Source organism: Malaclemys terrapin, chromosome 21, assembly GCF_027887155.1.
Source record: "Malaclemys terrapin pileata isolate rMalTer1 chromosome 21, rMalTer1.hap1, whole genome shotgun sequence".
In the NCBI taxonomy this organism is placed as follows: Eukaryota; Metazoa; Chordata; order Testudines; family Emydidae; genus Malaclemys; species Malaclemys terrapin.
Window position 1 is genome coordinate 250,090 of NC_071525.1, and position 19,046 is coordinate 269,135.

General features: G+C 43.7%; 1 protein-coding gene across 4 annotated transcripts in view; it reads left to right on the forward strand.

Annotated features, from left to right (window-relative positions):
- Positions 1-19,046, forward strand: part of ASH1L (ASH1 like histone lysine methyltransferase) — a 146,236-nt gene that overhangs the window by 60,598 nt on the left and 66,592 nt on the right. For all 4 annotated transcript variants that reach the window (XM_054011466.1, XM_054011463.1, XM_054011464.1 and 1 more), the window contains one exon: positions 17,497-17,598. In XM_054011466.1, coding sequence (XP_053867441.1) covers positions 17,497-17,598 — 102 coding nt within the window. The remainder of the gene's footprint in view (positions 1-17,496; positions 17,599-19,046) is intronic.

Below are 19,046 nucleotides of genomic sequence, written 5' to 3' on the forward strand. Positions count from 1 at the left end.
TGTGGTAGTTAGTGCAGTTCTGGGAATTTCCTGAGGAATTCCATTATGGTGAATGATCTGACTTGGGTTTTATGAGAAACAGTCTAATTAGAGGAAAAGTAGAGACATTTTAGGTTAAAACCTGCTGGTGCAGGCTCTGAATCACCCTCCCTCTTGTAGTGCATATAATTGGTGAGTCAGATGAAATGTATTACTTTCAGTAAGTGTATTTCCCACAATTGGAACCAGCTGTTTTTATTGTTTAACCAGCTTTTAGCTCAGCATTCAGCTCATTCACAAGAAGCTTCTAGTGCTGCATATCAGCAGTGTGAGACAGCAAAGGCCTTAAGAACTGCATCTAGGAACAAGTTCCATAATAAGAGTTTTATGAAAAGATCAGTGTCAGTTTCATGTTTGCTTTTGCCTTTTTTACCATCACACGAGTATGATTCTGAAACACCAAGTATTCATAAAAAGTTCAGTTTTGTATACACTTTAGAGACAATAAGGTGGAAGGAAGGGAAAACCTCTGGTACAGTAAAGTGAGTTCATTTTATTAAGGCAGATGTAAATTATGTGCCATCATGGAGAGAAGATTGAATCAGAGCAGTTAAAATGACTGGTAGGAAGTGAGAGTAATAGTAGGGAATGCCTTCTAAAATTGTTGTAAATGGTCATTGGGGCCAACCACAATATTATATTTTAAACTGTCCATTCCATATGGTGTTCTTCCTACTGGAATAGTCTTTTCATCAGTCACACGAGGTTTGTGTCTACCATTTGAAGCTATTAACAGGTATTTTCATCATTCTGGGATGTTACTGATACCATAAGTCTTACAGGATATCTAGTATCAGTGGCATCACGGAAGCATACATTCTGGGACAACTAGTAAACCAGGAAGTGTCAGGATTTCACAGAGAATAAAATGAAATTTTCAAAAGGTAAGTTAAAGCTTTTTGTTATACACTGTTCTTTCTGTGGTTAGCAGAAACATTCAGCACATAAATCCATACTAACTCAAAAATCAACAGTCCTTTGCAGTTCACCTTTAAATGACAAGATTAGAATATGGCTTGGACAGTAAGGGTATGTCGCCACTGCAGTCAAACACCCACAGCTGGCCCATGTTATCTGATTCAGGCTTGTGGGACTTGGGCTACTGGGCTGTAAAATTGCGGTGTAAACACTCTGGCTGGAGCCTGGGCTCTTGGACCCTTTGTGGGGTATGCCATACCCTAAGGGTATGTCTACACTGCAGTATAAACGTTAGGGTTAGTAAAACTCAAGTTAGCAGACCTTGGGTTAATCTAGGACTTGAGTGTCTATACTAATTTGTAACCTCAGATTAGGAGTTGTTGAACCCTGGGTCCCAACTGGGGACTCAGTATCTACACTGTTTTATGCGGGCCCCAAACCAACCACCCATATCCCAAACTTCCTAGCATCTTTCCAAAATGGGGCCACTCTATTTCTTTGTTTGTGGTGCAGTGCGGGAAAACTTGACTGTCCACCAAACGTGACTGTCCAGAGGACAAAGAAAGTGGGATTGTGGGATACTTTTGTTGGATTCCCAGAGCACATGTCCACACTACTAAGCAATAGGAATTGAATTCTGGATCCTGGCTTGACTCAGTCTTGGACCTTCAGCCCCGTGGGATCCTGCTACTCTGGGTCCAAGTCCTGGGTTAGCGTGATTTGAATATAGAGAGAAGAGGGATTAGGCTTGACCCTGAGTTCAAACCATGGGCTTACATTGGAGTGTAGACATGCCCTAATTATTCAAGACCCCAGTGTTCTCATTTCAGGGTATGTCTACACTGCAATTAGAAACCCACAGCTGGCCCATGCCAGCTGACTCAGGCTAAGGGGCTATTTAATTGTGTAGATGTTCAGGTTCAAGCTAAGATCAGGCTCTAGGACCCTGCAAAGGTGGAGGGTCCCAGAGCTCAGGCTGCAGCCCAAGCCTGCTCCACAATTATACTGCCCCTTAGCCTGCACCCTGTGAGTCTGAGTCAGCTGGCATAGATTCATAGATTCATAGATTATAGGACTGGAAGGGACCTCGAGAGGTCATCGAGTCCAGTCCCCTGCCCGCATGGCAGGACCAAATACTGTCTAGACCATCCCTGATAGACATTTATCTAACCTACTCTTAAATATCTCCAGAGACGGAGATTCCACAACCTCCCTAGGCAATTTGTTCCAGTGTTTAACCACCCTGACAGTTAGGAACTTTTTCCTAATGTCCAACCTAGACCTCCCTTGCTGCAGTTTAAACCCATTGTTTCTGGTTCTATCCTTAGAGGCTAAGGTGAACAAGTTCTCTCCCTCCTCCTTATGACACCCTTTTAGATACCTGAAAACTGCTATCATGTCCCCTCTCAGTCTTCTCTTTTCCAAACTAAACAAACCCAGTTCTTTCAGCCTTCCTTCATAGGTCATGTTCTCAAGACCTTTAATCATTCTTGTTGCTCTTCTTTGGACCCTTTCCAATTTCTCCACATCTTTTTTAAAATGCGGTGCCCAGAACTGGACACAATACTCCAGCTGAGGCCTAACCAGAGCAGAGTAGAGCGGAAGAATGACTTCTCGTGTCTTGCTCACAACACACCTGTTAATGCATCCCAGAATCACGTTTGCTTTTTTTGCAACAGCATCACACTGTTGGCTCATATTTAGCTTGTGGTCCACTATAACCCCTAGATCCCTTTCTGCCGTACTCCTTCCTAGACAGTCTTTTCCCATTCTGTATGTGTGAAATTGATTTTTCCTTCCTAAGTGGAGCACTTTGCATTTGTCTTTGTTAAACTTCATCCTGTTTACCTCAGCCCATTTCTCCAATTTGTCCAGATCATTTTGAATTATGACCCTGTCCTCCAAAGTAGTTGCAATCCCTCCCAGTTTGGTATCATCCGCAAACTTAATAAGCGTACTTTCTATGCCAGTATCTAAGTCGTTGATGAAGATATTGAACAGAGCCGGTCCCAAAACAGACCCCTGCGGAACCCCACTCGTTACGCCTTTCCAGCAGGATTGGGAACCATTAATAACAACTCTCTGAGTACGGTTATCCAGCCAGTTATGCACCCACCTTATAGTAGCCCCATCTAATTTGTATTTGCCTAGTTTATCGATAAGAATATCATGCGAGACCGTATCAAATGCCTTACTAAAGTCTAGGTATACCACATCCACCGCTTCACCCTTATCCACAAGGCTCGTTATCCTATCAAAGAAAGCTATCAGATTGGTTTGACATGATTTGTTCTTCACAAATCCATGCTGGCTGTTCCCTATCACCTTACCACCTTCCAAGTGTTTGCAGATGATTTCCTTAATTACTTGCTCCATTATCTTCCCTGGCACAGAAGTTAAACTAACTGGTCTGTAGTTACCTGGGTTGTTTTTATTTCCCTTTTTATAGATGGGCACTATATTTGCCCTTTTCCAGTCTTCTGGAATCTCTCCCGTCTCCCATGACTTTCCAAAGATAATAGCTAGAGGCTCAGATACCTCCTCTATTAGCTCCTTGAGTATTCTAGGATGCATTTCATCAGGCCCAGGTGACTTGCAGGCATCTAACTTTTCTAAGTGATTTTTAACTTGTTCTTTTTTTATTTTATCTGCTAAACCTACCCCCTTCCCATTAGCATTCACTATGTTAGGCATTCCTTCAGACTTCTCGGTGAAGACCGAAACAAAGAAGTCATTAAGCATCTCCGCCATTTCCAAGTTTCCTGTTACTGTTGGGTGTCTAACTGCAGTGTAGACATACCCTTAGTGATACCACTTGTGCCTCAGTTCCTAACATCTGGGAATGCATTGCAATAAAGTTATGTAAGTAAGCCAAATGATTGTGCTTTGGGCTAACTTCCAGCAAGACATACATAGTCTCCTAGTGTTCCTTGTAGAGAGCCTCTGCAGGGTTACTTTGCATCATAGAAGAGCTAACAGCCCATCTGTTGTCTACCTGATACCTCACTGAAACTTTAGGATCCAGAAAAATATACTCATCCTTAGAACTCTGGCCTGAGATACTGAGGAAGAGTATATTTATAATGAGGGCCCTCAGTCTCTTTTACCACAAGCGCCATCCCCTCCTTATTTCCCCATTTTGTTTTCAGCTCTCTAAAATAAGGTTTTCTCCTAATCTGTCCCAGTCTACCTTGCAATCTAATGACAGTTGGAAGACAAACATGCCCCTCTCAATGGGCAGAAAGGTTCATACGCTCTACCTGCTTGCACACACCTGCTAACCTGCCTCTTTACAAAGAGCAAATTCTGGTCTCCTTGTCAGCTTCTTCATACTACCAGCTTCTACTTTTGACAGTTGACCCCCTCATCTCCCCGCTGTTTGCTTAGGAGTTTGGATTTGTCAGAAGAGTGAGGTGCCAAAAAGGTAAGGTAGGCCAGGCCAGAGGATGCATGAGTACAAGTCTAACTGGGATTCACAGTGGGCCTGAGACCAGGCCTAGCACCTTTTCATCAACACAGTTTCTCCCAGTGTCCTCCCTAATTCCTTAAGAAATTGACATCCAGCTGTGCGTTTGATTTGTTAGTTTCCTAAATTGAACAGTCTGGTCACAGCTATTGTATTGCTCATATACCTCTTTTTTTAAAAGTTCTGAATTTATCTCTTTTCTGGATATTATTTCAAGGCATAATGTTACTTAGAAAACTCATTTGTTCACAGTCTTTGTAGTTTGTTAAACATACTCTAATCTCATTAAGCCAGCTTTATGATTAATCTGTTCCTGGAAGAAAACTGCATCCAAAAGTACGTTCTCTATCTATTCAGCTAAAGGAGAATCTGCTTTTTCTATCAGGCCTAGTTATGTTTGAGGCCTGTAAGCCATAGTCTGGTGTATAAAACACACACATGTTCCGTATGGAAGCTGTTCCATACCCCTGATCATTTTTGTTGCCCTTCTCTTCACCTTTTCCAATTCTAATATATCTTTTTTGAGATGAGGTCACCAGAACTGCAGGTAGTATTCAAGGTGTGGTCATACCATGGATCTTGATAGTGGCATTATGGTATTTTCTGTCTTCTTATCTATCCCTTTCCTAATGGTTCCTAACATTCAGTTAGCTTTTTTGGCTGTCACTGCACATTGAGCAGATGTTTTCAGAGAACTATCCATAACAACGCCAAGATTTCTTTTGTGAGTGGTAATAACTAATTTAGATCCCATCATTTTGTATGTATAGTTGCAGTTGTCTCCAGCAGTCATTCTCTTCGACGCTCAAAGAGTACTATTAACCTGGAAGAACAGGTGGAGGATTACTCTCTCTCTGTCCGTTCTGGAGTAGACTCTCTGGTTTCTCTAATGTAGGAACATATAGATCTGGTCACTCACAAGGCATTTGGGCTGCACAAATTTCCCAAGGAAAAGTAGTTCATATTGGGTCACTATCCCAAAGTAGATCTCTCTGTGGTGTCAAATTCAAGTTGGGCTAATATTCTAGCTAATATTCACCTATAGTTACTAATGGCTCACAAAGACATCCCCTTGACAAAATGATTGACTCTTTCCTAAGAAAAAATTGACTGTTCTTTCCTACTAGCAGTCACATGTATACGCTCTCTATGCTTAGAGTGTTAATGATCACATCATCTTCCCCCACGCACACCTAAGAGATGTAGACATAGGAATGCAAAAACCCTCAAGTGCCCACTGGCAGCATCTTTTTACAAGGACACCACTCAGAACAGTCTGAAAATCTTCACCACAAACATGGTATGCAACTCAGTGGCATATAAAGCTTTATGGCCTTGTCCTTGTTGAGGAGAATTAGCAGAGAAATTTAGCTTAATTTCTCTGCCCTTTAAGGGAGGTTAGCCATCTGGAGATATTTCACCTGTAACCCCGAAGAACTTGCCTAATAATGAAGTCCCCTCCTGTATCTCCCAAGAAAACCTAGGAACTTCTCCACTTGCAAGCATCCCAGATGTTATAATACAAGTTACTCTGATGATTGAAAACTTTCAGAGGCAAGACAGGAGATACGCATCTAGAAGAAGATCTCAGAAAGTAAAAGGTCTCTAAGTTTTGAATCAATCTCATCTACCAGTTCTTAAGATTCTCTCATCCCCTGTTCCCAAAGATCTCACAAAACGGTGCAGCATTTGAGACACTTGTCTCTCACTTACATACATAATAGTACTGGTTCCTATCCCTGATATAGGGCATAGTTTTAGAGTAGGGTTACCATATTTTGAGCCTCCAAAAGGAGGACACTCCACGGGGCCCCGCCTCCAGCCCCGCCCATGCCCCAACTCCGCCCCTTCCCCAAAGTCCCCGCCCCAACTCCGCCCCCTCCCCTGCTTCCCGCGAACATTTGATTCGCGGGAAGCCTGAAGCAGGTAAGGGAGGTGTGGGGGGAGGAGGCGCGGCCCAGTCTGTCGTCCCCCCCCCTCCCCCTCCCCCGGCATCTCCAGCCTGGGTCGGCTCGGGCCCTGGGGTGCCGGCCCGGGGCCCGGCCCCCGGCCGAGCACCCCCAGCCCGCCCAGCACTGCCGGTCCCCGGCCGGGCCCCCGGCACCGCACCGCCGGCCCGGCCCCCGAGCCCCGGGCTCGGCACCGCCAACCGCCGGCCCCCGGCCCGGCACCACCGGCCCCGCATGTCCTGATTTTCCCGGACATGTCTGGCTTTTTGGGATTTCCCCCCAGACGGGGATTCGGAGCCCAAAAAGCCGGACATGTCTGGGAAAATCCGGACGTATGGTAACCCTATTTTAGAGGTCTACTGTCTTTATTTGCTTGTAGCCAAAAAATCAGGCACTAAGGGGTAGATTCGCAAAAGGATGTAGGTGCCTAACTCCCACTTTAGGTGCCTAAATCCCAGAATCAGACCCCACTGAGATTCCCCCCCCCCCAGCTGCTCCCGAGCCCTGTAGATGCCTAAAAAACCCTTGCTGCCTAAATTTTAGCAGTAAAAATTCCCCTAGGCACCTATGTTTCTGCCTTTGAGCATTCACACTACAGCCCCATGCCAAGTGTCCAGACGCTTAAGCCCCAGTGCAAAACACAAACTGAGAGAAGATAGGTGGTCCTCTGCCTAACTCAACCTGCAGGCTAGGGGGAAGAGGAGGAGGATGGCCTCCCTCATAACTTTTAGCCCAATGGCTAGGATACACATCTGGGATGTGGGAGACCCCTGGGTCAAGTCCCCACTCCACCTGAGAGGGAGTTTGTTTTTTTTCCCAAAATATATAGTGTGTGGATGCTAATGTGTTTGAGGGGGCTACTGCAGGAAAGCTAAGTCAAAGACATTTCCCACCCTCTCAGGTTTGCCATTGGAATGTGCCAATACCAGTTTTGGTTTTGTGCTGTACTCTTCAGGCTCACAATGGCATCAAGAGTTTTTACAAGGGTTATGGTGGTCATGGCCATCACCACAAGACAACATGTGCCAGTAGGACTATAGCTGATGACTAAGGCTACGTTTTAGTCACAGGTATTTGTAGTAAAAGTCATGGACAGGTCACGGGCCGTGAATTTTTGTTTACTGTCCACAACTTTTACTATATACCCCTGATTAAAACGGGGGGAGGGGGAAGGACGCTCGAGAGGATGGCCTTGGGGGCACCACTTGTCCCAGACCTTGGACTATCTGGATCCTCATAGATGCTGCTCAAGGCAAAACTTTTCTTTGTCCGAGAAGATCAAAAATAAAATAAAAGCACCAGAAAAATCAAAGCCAAGAAATATGCTCTACCGGGGAGGGTCTTCCTTCCTTCCATAGTACTTCAGTTTGTGACATCCTGGGTAAAACCATTCAATCTAGACAAAAGAACATGGAATTAATTTACCTAAAATGTCTACCTCAGGGTGGCAACCTATATGGTGTTCACTTAGCAAATGGGACACATTTTCAGTGGGAATTCCTACTACACATCAACTTATTGGAAATGATAGCAGTCAGGAGAGTCCAAAGGAAATTTTTTCTTTCCATTTGGTTCCATAATTCCAAAGAGTTTTTGGAAAGTGGAGAACAGTTATCCTAATGACTCCAGACTGGCTTTGTATGCAGAACTAGAGACTTTCTCAAAGATATTGACTACTGAAAGGATACAGTTATAGAGCCCAGCCCTGTCTCAAAAAAAGTAACAGGTACTCACTTCAAATTAAATCAAGGAGGGCCTCAGTATTGTCCTCCTTTTACAAAGTATAATGTGCCTTTCATCTTGGTGTGAGGCCAGAGACATCTTTGACATGTAAATTAGCTTTTCTGTTGTCAGGACTGGCCCTCTGGACCTAGGGCAAGGCCCATCCACTCTGACAGTCCAGATGTAAGCTCTGATCCCAGGCAGAAGACAGATTGATCATCTTCCCCCATTTCCAGATTTTACAGAGCTGTTTTATTTCAACCCTTGCCTGTGGTTATCATACATTCCCCATAGAGTCATAACCTCGTTCTAAACCAGTTTCGCTCTCCTGCTTCAAGCCTATGGCTAGGAAATTCGTAGAGCTCCTAATCCAAGTTAATTAAAGCTCCTGACCTCTTCTAGTAGCTGTCAAGTCTGATCAGAGTGCAGGCGGAGGATCACAGGGACAGATTTTCAAAAGAGCTCAGCACCCAATAGTTCTCATTTAGGGCACCTAAATCAGCAGTCAGATTTCCAAAAGAGCTCAGTTCCCAGTTAGCTACCTTTTTTTCCAATGGAATCTGCTGAATTCTGAACACTTTTGAAAATATGGCTCACAGGCTTTATCTGCTCTTATCTAGTCCTAGTCTCAAATCTGTGCTGTCCTTCCTCTCTAAGGTGATCTGTCCCTTGCACACTGGCCAAGAAATTTCCTCCCTATTTTCTGTCCTAACCCAAAGAACATTATAGAAATGTGCTGATTTCCCCTAGGCATACATGAAGCCTTCGATTTGTGTGATTACAAGATTAAGACATGGAGAAAACCTCAACTCTTTTTATGGTAGCAGAATCCTAAGAAAGGGCTTGCAAGTCTCCAACGGTAGTATATTCAGATGGATTTGGTTGTGGATTTCCATGCCTTGCAAGATTTCCTATCTATGAAAATTTCTAACCTGCTGTGGCAGCACAGTGGGAGGAGACAAGCAGAGGCTTCCAAAACTCTTCATGATCCTGACTGGCCAACTGCTTCTTGCGGATTTGGTCATCTAGAGGAGGACCCTCTCTCACTTATTAGTGTCTCAGAACACAGGCAAAAAAAGTTCACAGCAAGAAACATTTTTTTAAATTATTTAGAACCATTTCCTCTCATATTTCTTATACAATTTCTGTTGGGTTAGCTGTCAGGTTTTATTCAGTTATCTCTCCTTGGAACCTATGTCAGTTTGCCCTATTGAGAAATTTCCCTTTTGTCCTTACCTGAAGTCTGCAAGTGAAATAATTTGGCTACCATTTATGTGATTCAGGTTCTTAGGTTCTATCTGGAGAGCACTAAGGAGCCAAGAGAAAAGTTGATTTTTTTTTTTTGTCTTGATTCTTCTAAGCAGTGTCTGACCATATCTGCATGTTACATGTAGATGGATTTACTCCTGTATTTGTGAATCTTTTTGGATGTAAAAGCCTGTTCTCAGTTATGGTTGAAGCCCATGCCTCCAAATATTTTTCTGCCATCTGCTTAAGGAAATTTCTTTAGATGAGACATTTGTAAGCCAATTTTATATGAAAGTTGCAACATTCTTCTTACCAAGTATATGGGCACTTTTTTATTACATCTTTGACTATAGTTTCTTAGTGCAACTTTACTTCTTTACAGTTATAATTTAGTAACGAATTGATCACTGAAGACAATGACTGAGAAAGTATTTAAGAAAATTCATGGTAAAGAGCATGCTTGGGTACATTGAGGGGAAAAAAAGCTTTAGCCTTTCATCACTGACTATAGACTTACATTATATTATTTTTATTATTTATTTTTAATGTAATAGTGCTTAGGAGCTCCACTCATGCAGTTCTGTACAGACACCTGACATGAAGACTGTCCCTGTCCTGAAGAGCTAGCTTGCCTCTTAGGGTATATATCTACACTGAAATCAAGAGCAATGAAATCATTGCAGCACATGTAGATACTGATCAAAGCTAGCTTGAGTAATAATAGCAGTGAAATCATGGCAGAACGGGCAGTTACAAAGGCTAGCTCCATCTACCCATAAATTTGGATACATACTCTAGCTAGCTCAGGTATGTCTACATGTGATGCCATCACAGCTCCCGATTGCACTGTAGACATACCCACAATCTCTCTGTACTACTTGAAGATAACACAGCCACCATTCATAACTGGCATAATGGCTTTACCTTGGCAACATAAAATTAATTTCCATCTTCTATATTATTACAAATCTAGTAATGCAAACAGTGTGTGGGTGAAATCTTGGCCACATTTAAGTCAATGGCAAAACTCTCATTGACTTCAATAGGACCAGGATTTCACTCTATATTTAATTGCCTGGAGTAATTCTTATTTGTAATAAGGTCCACAGATCCATGGCTTTGTGTGCTCTATTGTGTGCAGCCTTGGAGGCAGATCAAACCTGCCATTCATAGGCAGGGGAGGTATGGCTCCATCTCTGAGAAACCCTCCAGATTTCATCTGCCTTTCCAGCTACCGGCAGGCAGACTAGCTCCTCCCTGTTGCAGAGCATATGTAAAGAAGAAGAAAAAAGGAGAAGAAAGAGGAAAAAAGCTTAAAATCTCTAGGCTTATAGGGCTTTGCTTTTATTGGCAGAGAGGATTCCCTTTCTCCTCATTTGCTGGGACCTTCCATGCTCTCTGCTCACCCACACCGAGTGCAGCATGGCAGAGAAGGCTGAGAGGGGAGAACCAGATTTTTCCTGAACCTTCTCTGCTGATTAAATGCCTGCATGGAGATCTGTGCCTGTTCTTTGAAGACCAAGGTCTGTCTCTGCTGCTCAGACAGGGGTAGGGTTCCCAGCAGCCTCCTCCTCTGAGCAGGAGAGCTCCCAAGAAGCAGTGGCAGTATCTCAGCAGCAGCAAAATCCCCCAGGCCAGGCACAGGTGACAGCAGCAGTCAGCCTTGGGATCAGCAAGCAGTGCTGGCAGCTGCTCCCCGTGTGGACCCATAGTATCAAAAGGGAAGCTTCCTCTCAACCACTGGAGCCCACATTCACAGCCCCGTCTGTTGACCTTGAAGCAGCTGCCCAGTCCCACCCGCATGCTGCTACAGCGGCAGGGAGCTACTGTACTGTCAAAGATTCAGAGACAGAGCAAGAAGAGCCTGATAAGGGGCCCTTGGACCCAACTCCTTCCTCCATTCTATGGCATGCCCACTGCCCAACCCTGCAGTGGCTCAGGGTTACACCCTGACAGCAGTGTCAGCCCAGTGGTGTCTTCTAGTGCAGCAAATGGGTCAAGGACTCCCTTTGAATGTCCATGGTTGAAGCCTGGTGTCTTTGTGGTGGCCACCCCGAGTGGGTTCAACCTATCTCCAGGCCACATCCAGGAATCTCCCTTAAACAAAGCCTGGGAAGTTGCCTTCTGGACCCAGTCCAGCACAAAACTCCTGTTTCTAAGGGCAAGAAAGCCACTCAAAAGAATAATCACAAGGTCCTGCTCCCTTCCAGGGAACCATCAGTTTGAAATTACTCTCCCTCCTGAGGAGGAGGATGATCAAGGGGAGTCGTAAGAAAGAGGTCTCAGATGTTCACACCAATCTAGACACCCTAACTTAAAGTGCATGAATGCACAAAAGAGCCCCTAATTCTCTTCGTTTACTGAAAAGTCTGATTTAGGGGATTCCTCTAGGAGGCACTCTAGAGGCAAAAAGTGGAGTCTGTTTCCCTCAAACTGCGTAAGTCTGTGTAGTGCAGCCAGCCTGATAATCCTCAGCACCTTGCTCACCTTCATGGAGTGCAGCAGGGCAGATAATCCTCACTGTCTGGTTCCATTGCTCACCTTCATGGAGGGCAGCAGGGCAAAAATCCTCAGCAACTTGTTCTCCTGTTCAGCTTCATGGACTGTGACAGGACAGATATTCTTCAGTACCTAGTTCTCCTGCTCACCTTCATGGAGTGCAGCCCAGGATAATCCACCAACACTTAGCTCCCCAGCTCTCCTTCATAAAGTGTAGCATGGCAAATCGATGCAAAAAAGACCAAGCCAAAGACATATTCTGTTTCCTCTAGGCATTCGTACACACAACCCGACAAAGGAAATTCTCCCTGCATAGGGGAGGAAGGCCAATACATCAGATCACATAACACATCAGATCAATTAATAAAATACTGGGGGGGAACCCCACACAAAGAATAGACTTTCAGGGAAAGTGTATTGTGAACTACAATTATCTCTGCAGATGCCTTAGACAGGCTATAGCTATATATCTCTGGTTATGCACCCTGTGAATATGTAATAGTGGAATAGAGATTTCTTGTCAGACCTAAAAACTGGAAAAGCATTGGGCTGTTGTCTTCAGCTGCCACTGCAGGTCGCCATGTCTTAAATATTGGATTGTCATTTTCAGCTGTTAGTGTGGATCACCAGGTCCTAATGTCCTAGTTATTGCTCTTTTCCCACCATATCTTCTATCCCACATGTCCCCTGGACTTCATTCTGTGAAGCCAGAAGGTTCCTCAGTATGCACCAGTCAAAATTTATCCTGATTTCACTACCAAAGATATATGTGCCTTTTCCCCTGGTGGTCAAGTACTCGTAATTTCTAACTGGGAAAAATTTTTACCTGAAAGGGCCTCCTCACTATACAGGCCCTTTATAGGCAGCCAGGTCAAGGCAGGCATAATTTCAGCCTCCTTCAGGCATAAACACTATCAAGGGCATCTGGCAAAAAAGAATAAATATATAAACAAAAGAGAACTGTTATCTAACACCCTAAGGCAGGGGTGGGCAAACTAAGGCCCGAGGGCAACATCTGGCCCACCAGCCGATTTAATCCAGCTCTCAAGCTCCTGCTGGGAAGGAGGGTGTGGGGTCGGAGGCCGCTCTGCACAGCACCCGGAAACAGCGGTATACCCCCCCTTTGGCTCCTACATTTAGGGTCAGCCAAGAGGCTCCATGCACTGCCCCCACCCCAAGCGCTGCCCCCGCAGCTGCAATTGTCCGGGAGCTGCAGACAATGGGAGCTGTAGGGGCAGCGCTTGGGATGGGGCAGTGCGCAGAGCCCCTTGGCTGATCTTAAACGTAGGAACTGGAGGGGGGACATGCTGCTGCTACTTCTGGGAGCTGCTTGAGCCCCAATCCCCTGCCCCAGCCCTGATCCCCCTCCTGCCCCCCAAACCACTTGATCCCAGCCTGGAGCACCCTCTTGCACCCCACACACCTCAGCCCCAGCCCAGAGCCTGCACCCCCAGACAGAGCCCTCACCCCCTCCTGCACCCCAACCCCAATTTTGTGAGCATTCATGACCCACCATACAATTTCCATACCCAGATGTGGCCCTCGGGCCAAAAAGTTTGCCCACCCCTGCCCAAAGGGTATATCTACACTGCAAGAAAAAGAAAAACCCCTGTGGTAGCGTGTCTCAGAGGCCAGGTCAACTGACTTGGGCTCCCGAGGCTTGCATTACCGGACTACAAACTGTGTAGACATGCCAACTTGGTTTGGAGCTTAAGCTCTGAGGCCCACCCCGCTTGCCGGTTTCAGAACCCCAGCCCAAGCGGGAACGTCTACAGTGCTGGTTTTAGCCCCATTGTGCAAGCCCAAGTCAGTTGACCTAGGCTCTGAGATTTGCTGTTGATGATTTTGCAGTGTAGACCTACCCTGTGTGCCCTGCAGTGCTAACATGCGTGGACAGTATTGGAAGTATGGTCTCTGTCAACCAATTAAAATATTTGCACAGCCTAGGAGTAGTCAGGGCATACAGACAGCCATCCTATATCTCCTGCAAATGGGAGCAATTGAACCTGCCCCCACCTCTTCAGAAGAAAAAAAGGCCTTATTCCATATTGTTCCTCATTAAAAAAAAAAAAACAGAAGGCTACACAGCAGTTCACAATGTCAGGTATCTCAACAGATTAAAAAATAAATAAATTCAAGATGGAGACCTTAAAATCCAGACTAACTGCCATCCACAGAGGGGACTGCATGATATCTGTAGATCTGAAGGATGCTTGTCTGAACGTCTGTGAGACTCAATTTGTCAGTCTCACAGATGCTGCTTCACCTTTGCTCAAAGAGCACATTACCAATACAAGTACTTGCCATTTAGTTTGGCAGCAGCACTGCAAGTGTTTACAAAAGTGTTAATATCAGCCCTCAAAAAGGATGGGTTCCAGTCTTCCTCTTTCCGGGTGACCTCCTTTTCTAAGCCAGTCAGTCAGTCAGTCATGGATTGTACTGTCAAAGCAATAAGGGCTGCAGAGCCATGGTTTTGTGAGTCGGTTTGCAGTCTCAGCATATTCACAGTCTGAGTGGGAACAGTAACTGTCCTCTAAAAATTGCAGGGAACAAATGAGAAGCAGACACATCTTATTAAAATGGTCAACTTCTCAAGGGGAGAGTATCCATTCATATGTTTCTGTCTCTTCTAGGATTAGTGATCTCCTATGTGGATATTCTTAGTGCATCAGTGCTCACATGAGGCCACTACAGAACTTCATCTTATCCCTCCCTCAACTGTCTCATATCCACTGCTCAACTAAGGTATATCATGCCAGGAGAATTCTCAGGTCGTTCACAAAGAGACAGAGATTGTACAAGGAATCTAATCCAAACAATAGCACAAGCATACCATAAACTGAGGAGAGCTCAGGGCAATTCAGTATGGTCTTAAGGCTCTGCTCCCATCTCGGGATTTACCTCAAGTGCTGATCAAGATAGACAACAGCTCAGCTGTATCATACATCAACAGATTAAGGGAACAAGGTCTACTCTCCTTTGAAGAGAAACTCACCTCCTGGTGACTTGGGCAAAGGAGAATCTGCAGTCAATTCACTCTTTTCTTATCCAAGGCAAAATTGAATGCTACAGCCAGCTGGCTCAAGAAGCAAAAGCTAGAACATCCATAATGAAAACTACACCTTAGAGGTGTTTCGTCTCCTGGTATAAAAATTGTACTCTCTCAGCAATAGATCTGTTTGCCTCCCACCTGAATTGCATGGTTTCAGAGTTATTCTCTTACTGGTGGGATCACAGACCCAATGCAACAAATGCCTTGTTGCAAAGATGGCCAAAAGGGACTCTTACATGCCTTCCCTCCCTTTTTCTGTCCTCCTCAGAATTCCACAGAAGATCAGGAGTGAAGCAGCACTGGTAATTCTCTTATCCCTATTCTGGCCAAGGAGGCCTTGGTTCTTTGATCCTCTTCACAGGGTACAAAGATCACTCATCTGCCTTCCATCTAGAAGAGCGATGATATTACAAGAGCCAATCAAAATCCAGACAGTCTGAGACTAGCTGTATGGTTCTTGGACAGAGCCTCTTACGTCAGAAGTAACTCAGAGATAATATCCACAATTTTAGCTTCCAGAAGTAAATCTACTCAGTGTATTAAGGGCCTGGTTGAGCTTTAACCGTTGGTCCCAGGTCAAGGGTCTGATCCCTCCTCACCCCCTCCCACCTGTATTTGTACCACAGATTCTCACATATCTTCAGAATGGTCTCAGGTTAGGCCTGGCAGTTCAAACACAAAGATCAAGTTGCTGCTTTGTCTAGCATCCCCTGTGCAGTAGACAACTGGTGAATTTTCATCAGACCCAGTTATCCAGCATTTTTCTTATGAGAGCATCATCTCATCTACATCCTCCTGATGTGCATAAAGTTATTTTATGGGATCATACCTAGTTCTGAATGTTGTCATAGGGCCTCCATTTGAATCATTCGTGAAGGTGTCTAATTATTTTTTAACCATTTAAAATGGCTTTGTTTCATGAGAATTACGCCTGTTTGCAGGGTGTTTGAGTTAGGAGCTCTTTTCCTGGAACTTCATTACTGCATGTTCTATAAGGCTAAAGTGATACTCAGAACCAACCCTGTCTTCATAATCAAGATTAACTCCAAGCTCCCTAGAGCACAGGAAATTGTTCTTCCCTCTTTCTGTCAAGTTCTGTCACACTCCAAAGGGAAATGGTGGCACACTTTGGATGTCTGCGGAGATCTCAAAGTATATATTCACTACAGAGCACAGGTCAGAATGGCAAACACTTTTTTATGCTTTATTATCCACTGTTTAGAGGGAAAGAAGCTTCAAAATCCTCCCTTCCAGGTGGCTGAGATATTGTGTCTCAGAGGCGTACAAGTCAAAAAGCCTAATTGCATTTTCCAATATCCAAGTTCACTGCCTCAGAGCCAAGGCAGCTTCATGGGCAGAAAGACCATGTGCCCCATACAAGAAAATCTGTAAACCAGCCACCTGGTCATCTGTTCATGCGACCTTTAAAATTCTACAAGTTGGACATCCAGTAGACGGTGCTCTTCACTGTAGCATCCTTGTAACTATTTGGAAAAGGTTATCCCCTTTCACCTCTGTGCATATCTGTATATAGTTCCCTTCCTGAGTGAACACTGCTATAAAATCCCAGTGTCATGGATCTGGGGACTTCATTACGTATAAGAAAAGGAAAATGTATCCATGTCTTACCTGAAAACTACCTTTCTTAGAATAATGAGTTCCACAGATTCAGTCCACACTAAATGGGCTGTTAAGTGGGAAAAGATACTGACTTATTATTTGGCACTCAAATTTGTTATTCATTGAATTCCTTGCTCTGCAGAATTCCTTGTTCTGTTTAGTCTTAATGACTCATTTTCCTTACTGATATAGAGTGCTTAATTTTTCCTAGGCTATGGAAATGTCTCAACTGACAGTTTCTCGGAGGTGGAACCACACCTGCCCTGCCTCTGATTGACAGGGTTGGTCTGCCTCCAAGGCTGCATAGAACAGAGTACCCAATGTCCTCGGTCTGTGGCCCTCATTACTCCAAGAAAGGAAATATTCAACTAAGACATGGATAAAATTTGTTAAATATTTCACAATCTCTTGCAGGCAGTTCATTTATGTATGTTAGAACTGTAATATGGTTTAGATTATTATTACATATTATTTTTGGAGATTAAGTGCCAAATTTCGATGTGGTCCTCTACCCAGCCTCCTCTTGTGCTTGTGCATATAACGCATTGCACTTTGCAGATACAGATAGCTCCACTCACACTTTAAAAATACAAACCCTTGTATGTACGCAGAGATGCAAGAATTCTTCTAATCTTGTTTACTTTCCTGCAAAGTGAGGAGTTGGGAGAGTGTGAATACTGTTGCTGATGTACAACCATGAACTTAAAAGTCTTTAATCTGAAATACATATAGTAAAAGTTAGTTTAAATATAAAACAGCCCCCTCTTTCTAGGAGGGTAGTGTCTATGATTGTCACTAACCATGGGACCTGAGAAACTCTGCCCTTCCCCACTTGCATGCCCCATACAAACAAGTGTTATTTCTGGTAAAAATTGTTATCCTGCTTTAAACATTTGACATCTGGAATGTGTTTCATTGGCATTTCTAGTTTTAAGTTAATTTAAGTTCTCTTGGGCTTTTGTTTTCCCTCCTCTGCTTTTCAGGCACCCTGCCAGCACAGGACAAGCCTTCCCAGAGACAGCCGGAGAGCACCAATTGCAGCCCTTCCAGAAAGAGACCTACTTCTGAGAGCACGTCTTCTACAGGCAAGTAACATTTGCTCTTCACCAAGGTTGTCAGGATAGATACTATGCTGAGGGCTGCACTACAATAGATAGGGAAGGCAGCAGTACGAGAGGAGACCTAACAGCACTAGTGCCTCAGCACACGGATGCTGGGCTCCCCCACCCCAATAGAAGCTTTCAGTTGTGTCCTATGCCCTTTCTTAAAGCAGGGGTGACTTCTACCATTAATGTTGCAAAACAGTTTCTATTGTAGCCCTTGCTTTTGATTGGGCCATTCCTCTGAGATACTGTCATCTTTGGGTCTGGAATTGGCCATACCTGTTCTCTGTAAAAGGCTATTTCCTTTAAAAAAAAATAAAAAATGAAGGGGGAAAAAGGGGGCAGAACAAGATCGGCCATTATTAGTGAAAGAAGAGAGGAAAAAGTGCATTTTCCTTTACCAGACATAAGGATGAAACAAAGACTTGACACTTCTCTTGCATCTCTATGTATACTTTCCTTCTAATGTGGTGACTACAGAATATTCAGTAACATTTCTCCTGGAAGACAGCAATGAAGAATAATTCTACTTATTGAAGTAAGGGGCACTGGAAAGTTTAATAAATCACGAGTAGTGATCCAACCTCAGTCACCCTCTTCTCTGACCAACCGTTCATGCACTCTCCTATGTGGGTAAAGTGCCCAGTCAAAATCTATAAAGTTACTGCCCCTTTTTCAAAGCTCACTGCCTGCAGAATGCATACAGAAAACAGCAACGTGATAACATCTTGGCAGATGGCAAGGTGTGATCATTGCTACAGAATGACTAAGAACTGCACATCCTATTATATTTGTTACCCTGTCTCCCTGTTACTCTGGCTTGTTTGTCTCATCCACTTGTCACTTCTTGTGTTTTAGATTATAAATAGGCTAGGGAGGATTAGATTTTTATTGGTAAATGTCAGTTTGAGTGTACACACACACAAACCAACAACAAAAAATATTTCCACTGATATTAATCAAAATGTACAGATAGGCAAAGTAAGAAAAATGCTTCATGAGAACTTGAGATTTTTTAGTTAAGGATATTTACTTTGTCATGTCATATGTCAACATTTACAATTTGTCATTAATGATTATAAAGCTTTAAGGTTTTGAATCTGTGTCTACTGTCATTAAATAATTATTATCTGATACCCTCTATAATTTTCCACAACTGTGAAAATTTAAATAGATAAAAATAAAAAAGCTTAAAAATAAACATTGATATTATCCATTGAAATTATAAAAAAAAAAAAAAAAATAGAATTCTGCCAAGCCTCATAATAAGTTCTTTGGGTAGTGTACTATCATTTATTGTATGCTTGTATAGTGCCTATCACAATGACTATATATAATATTTAACAATATAATTGTTAAAAAATACGGTGGTGAGCACCTTGAAAATCCAAAAACAGACTGTGTCAGTATGTAATTAGATTAGTAGTATG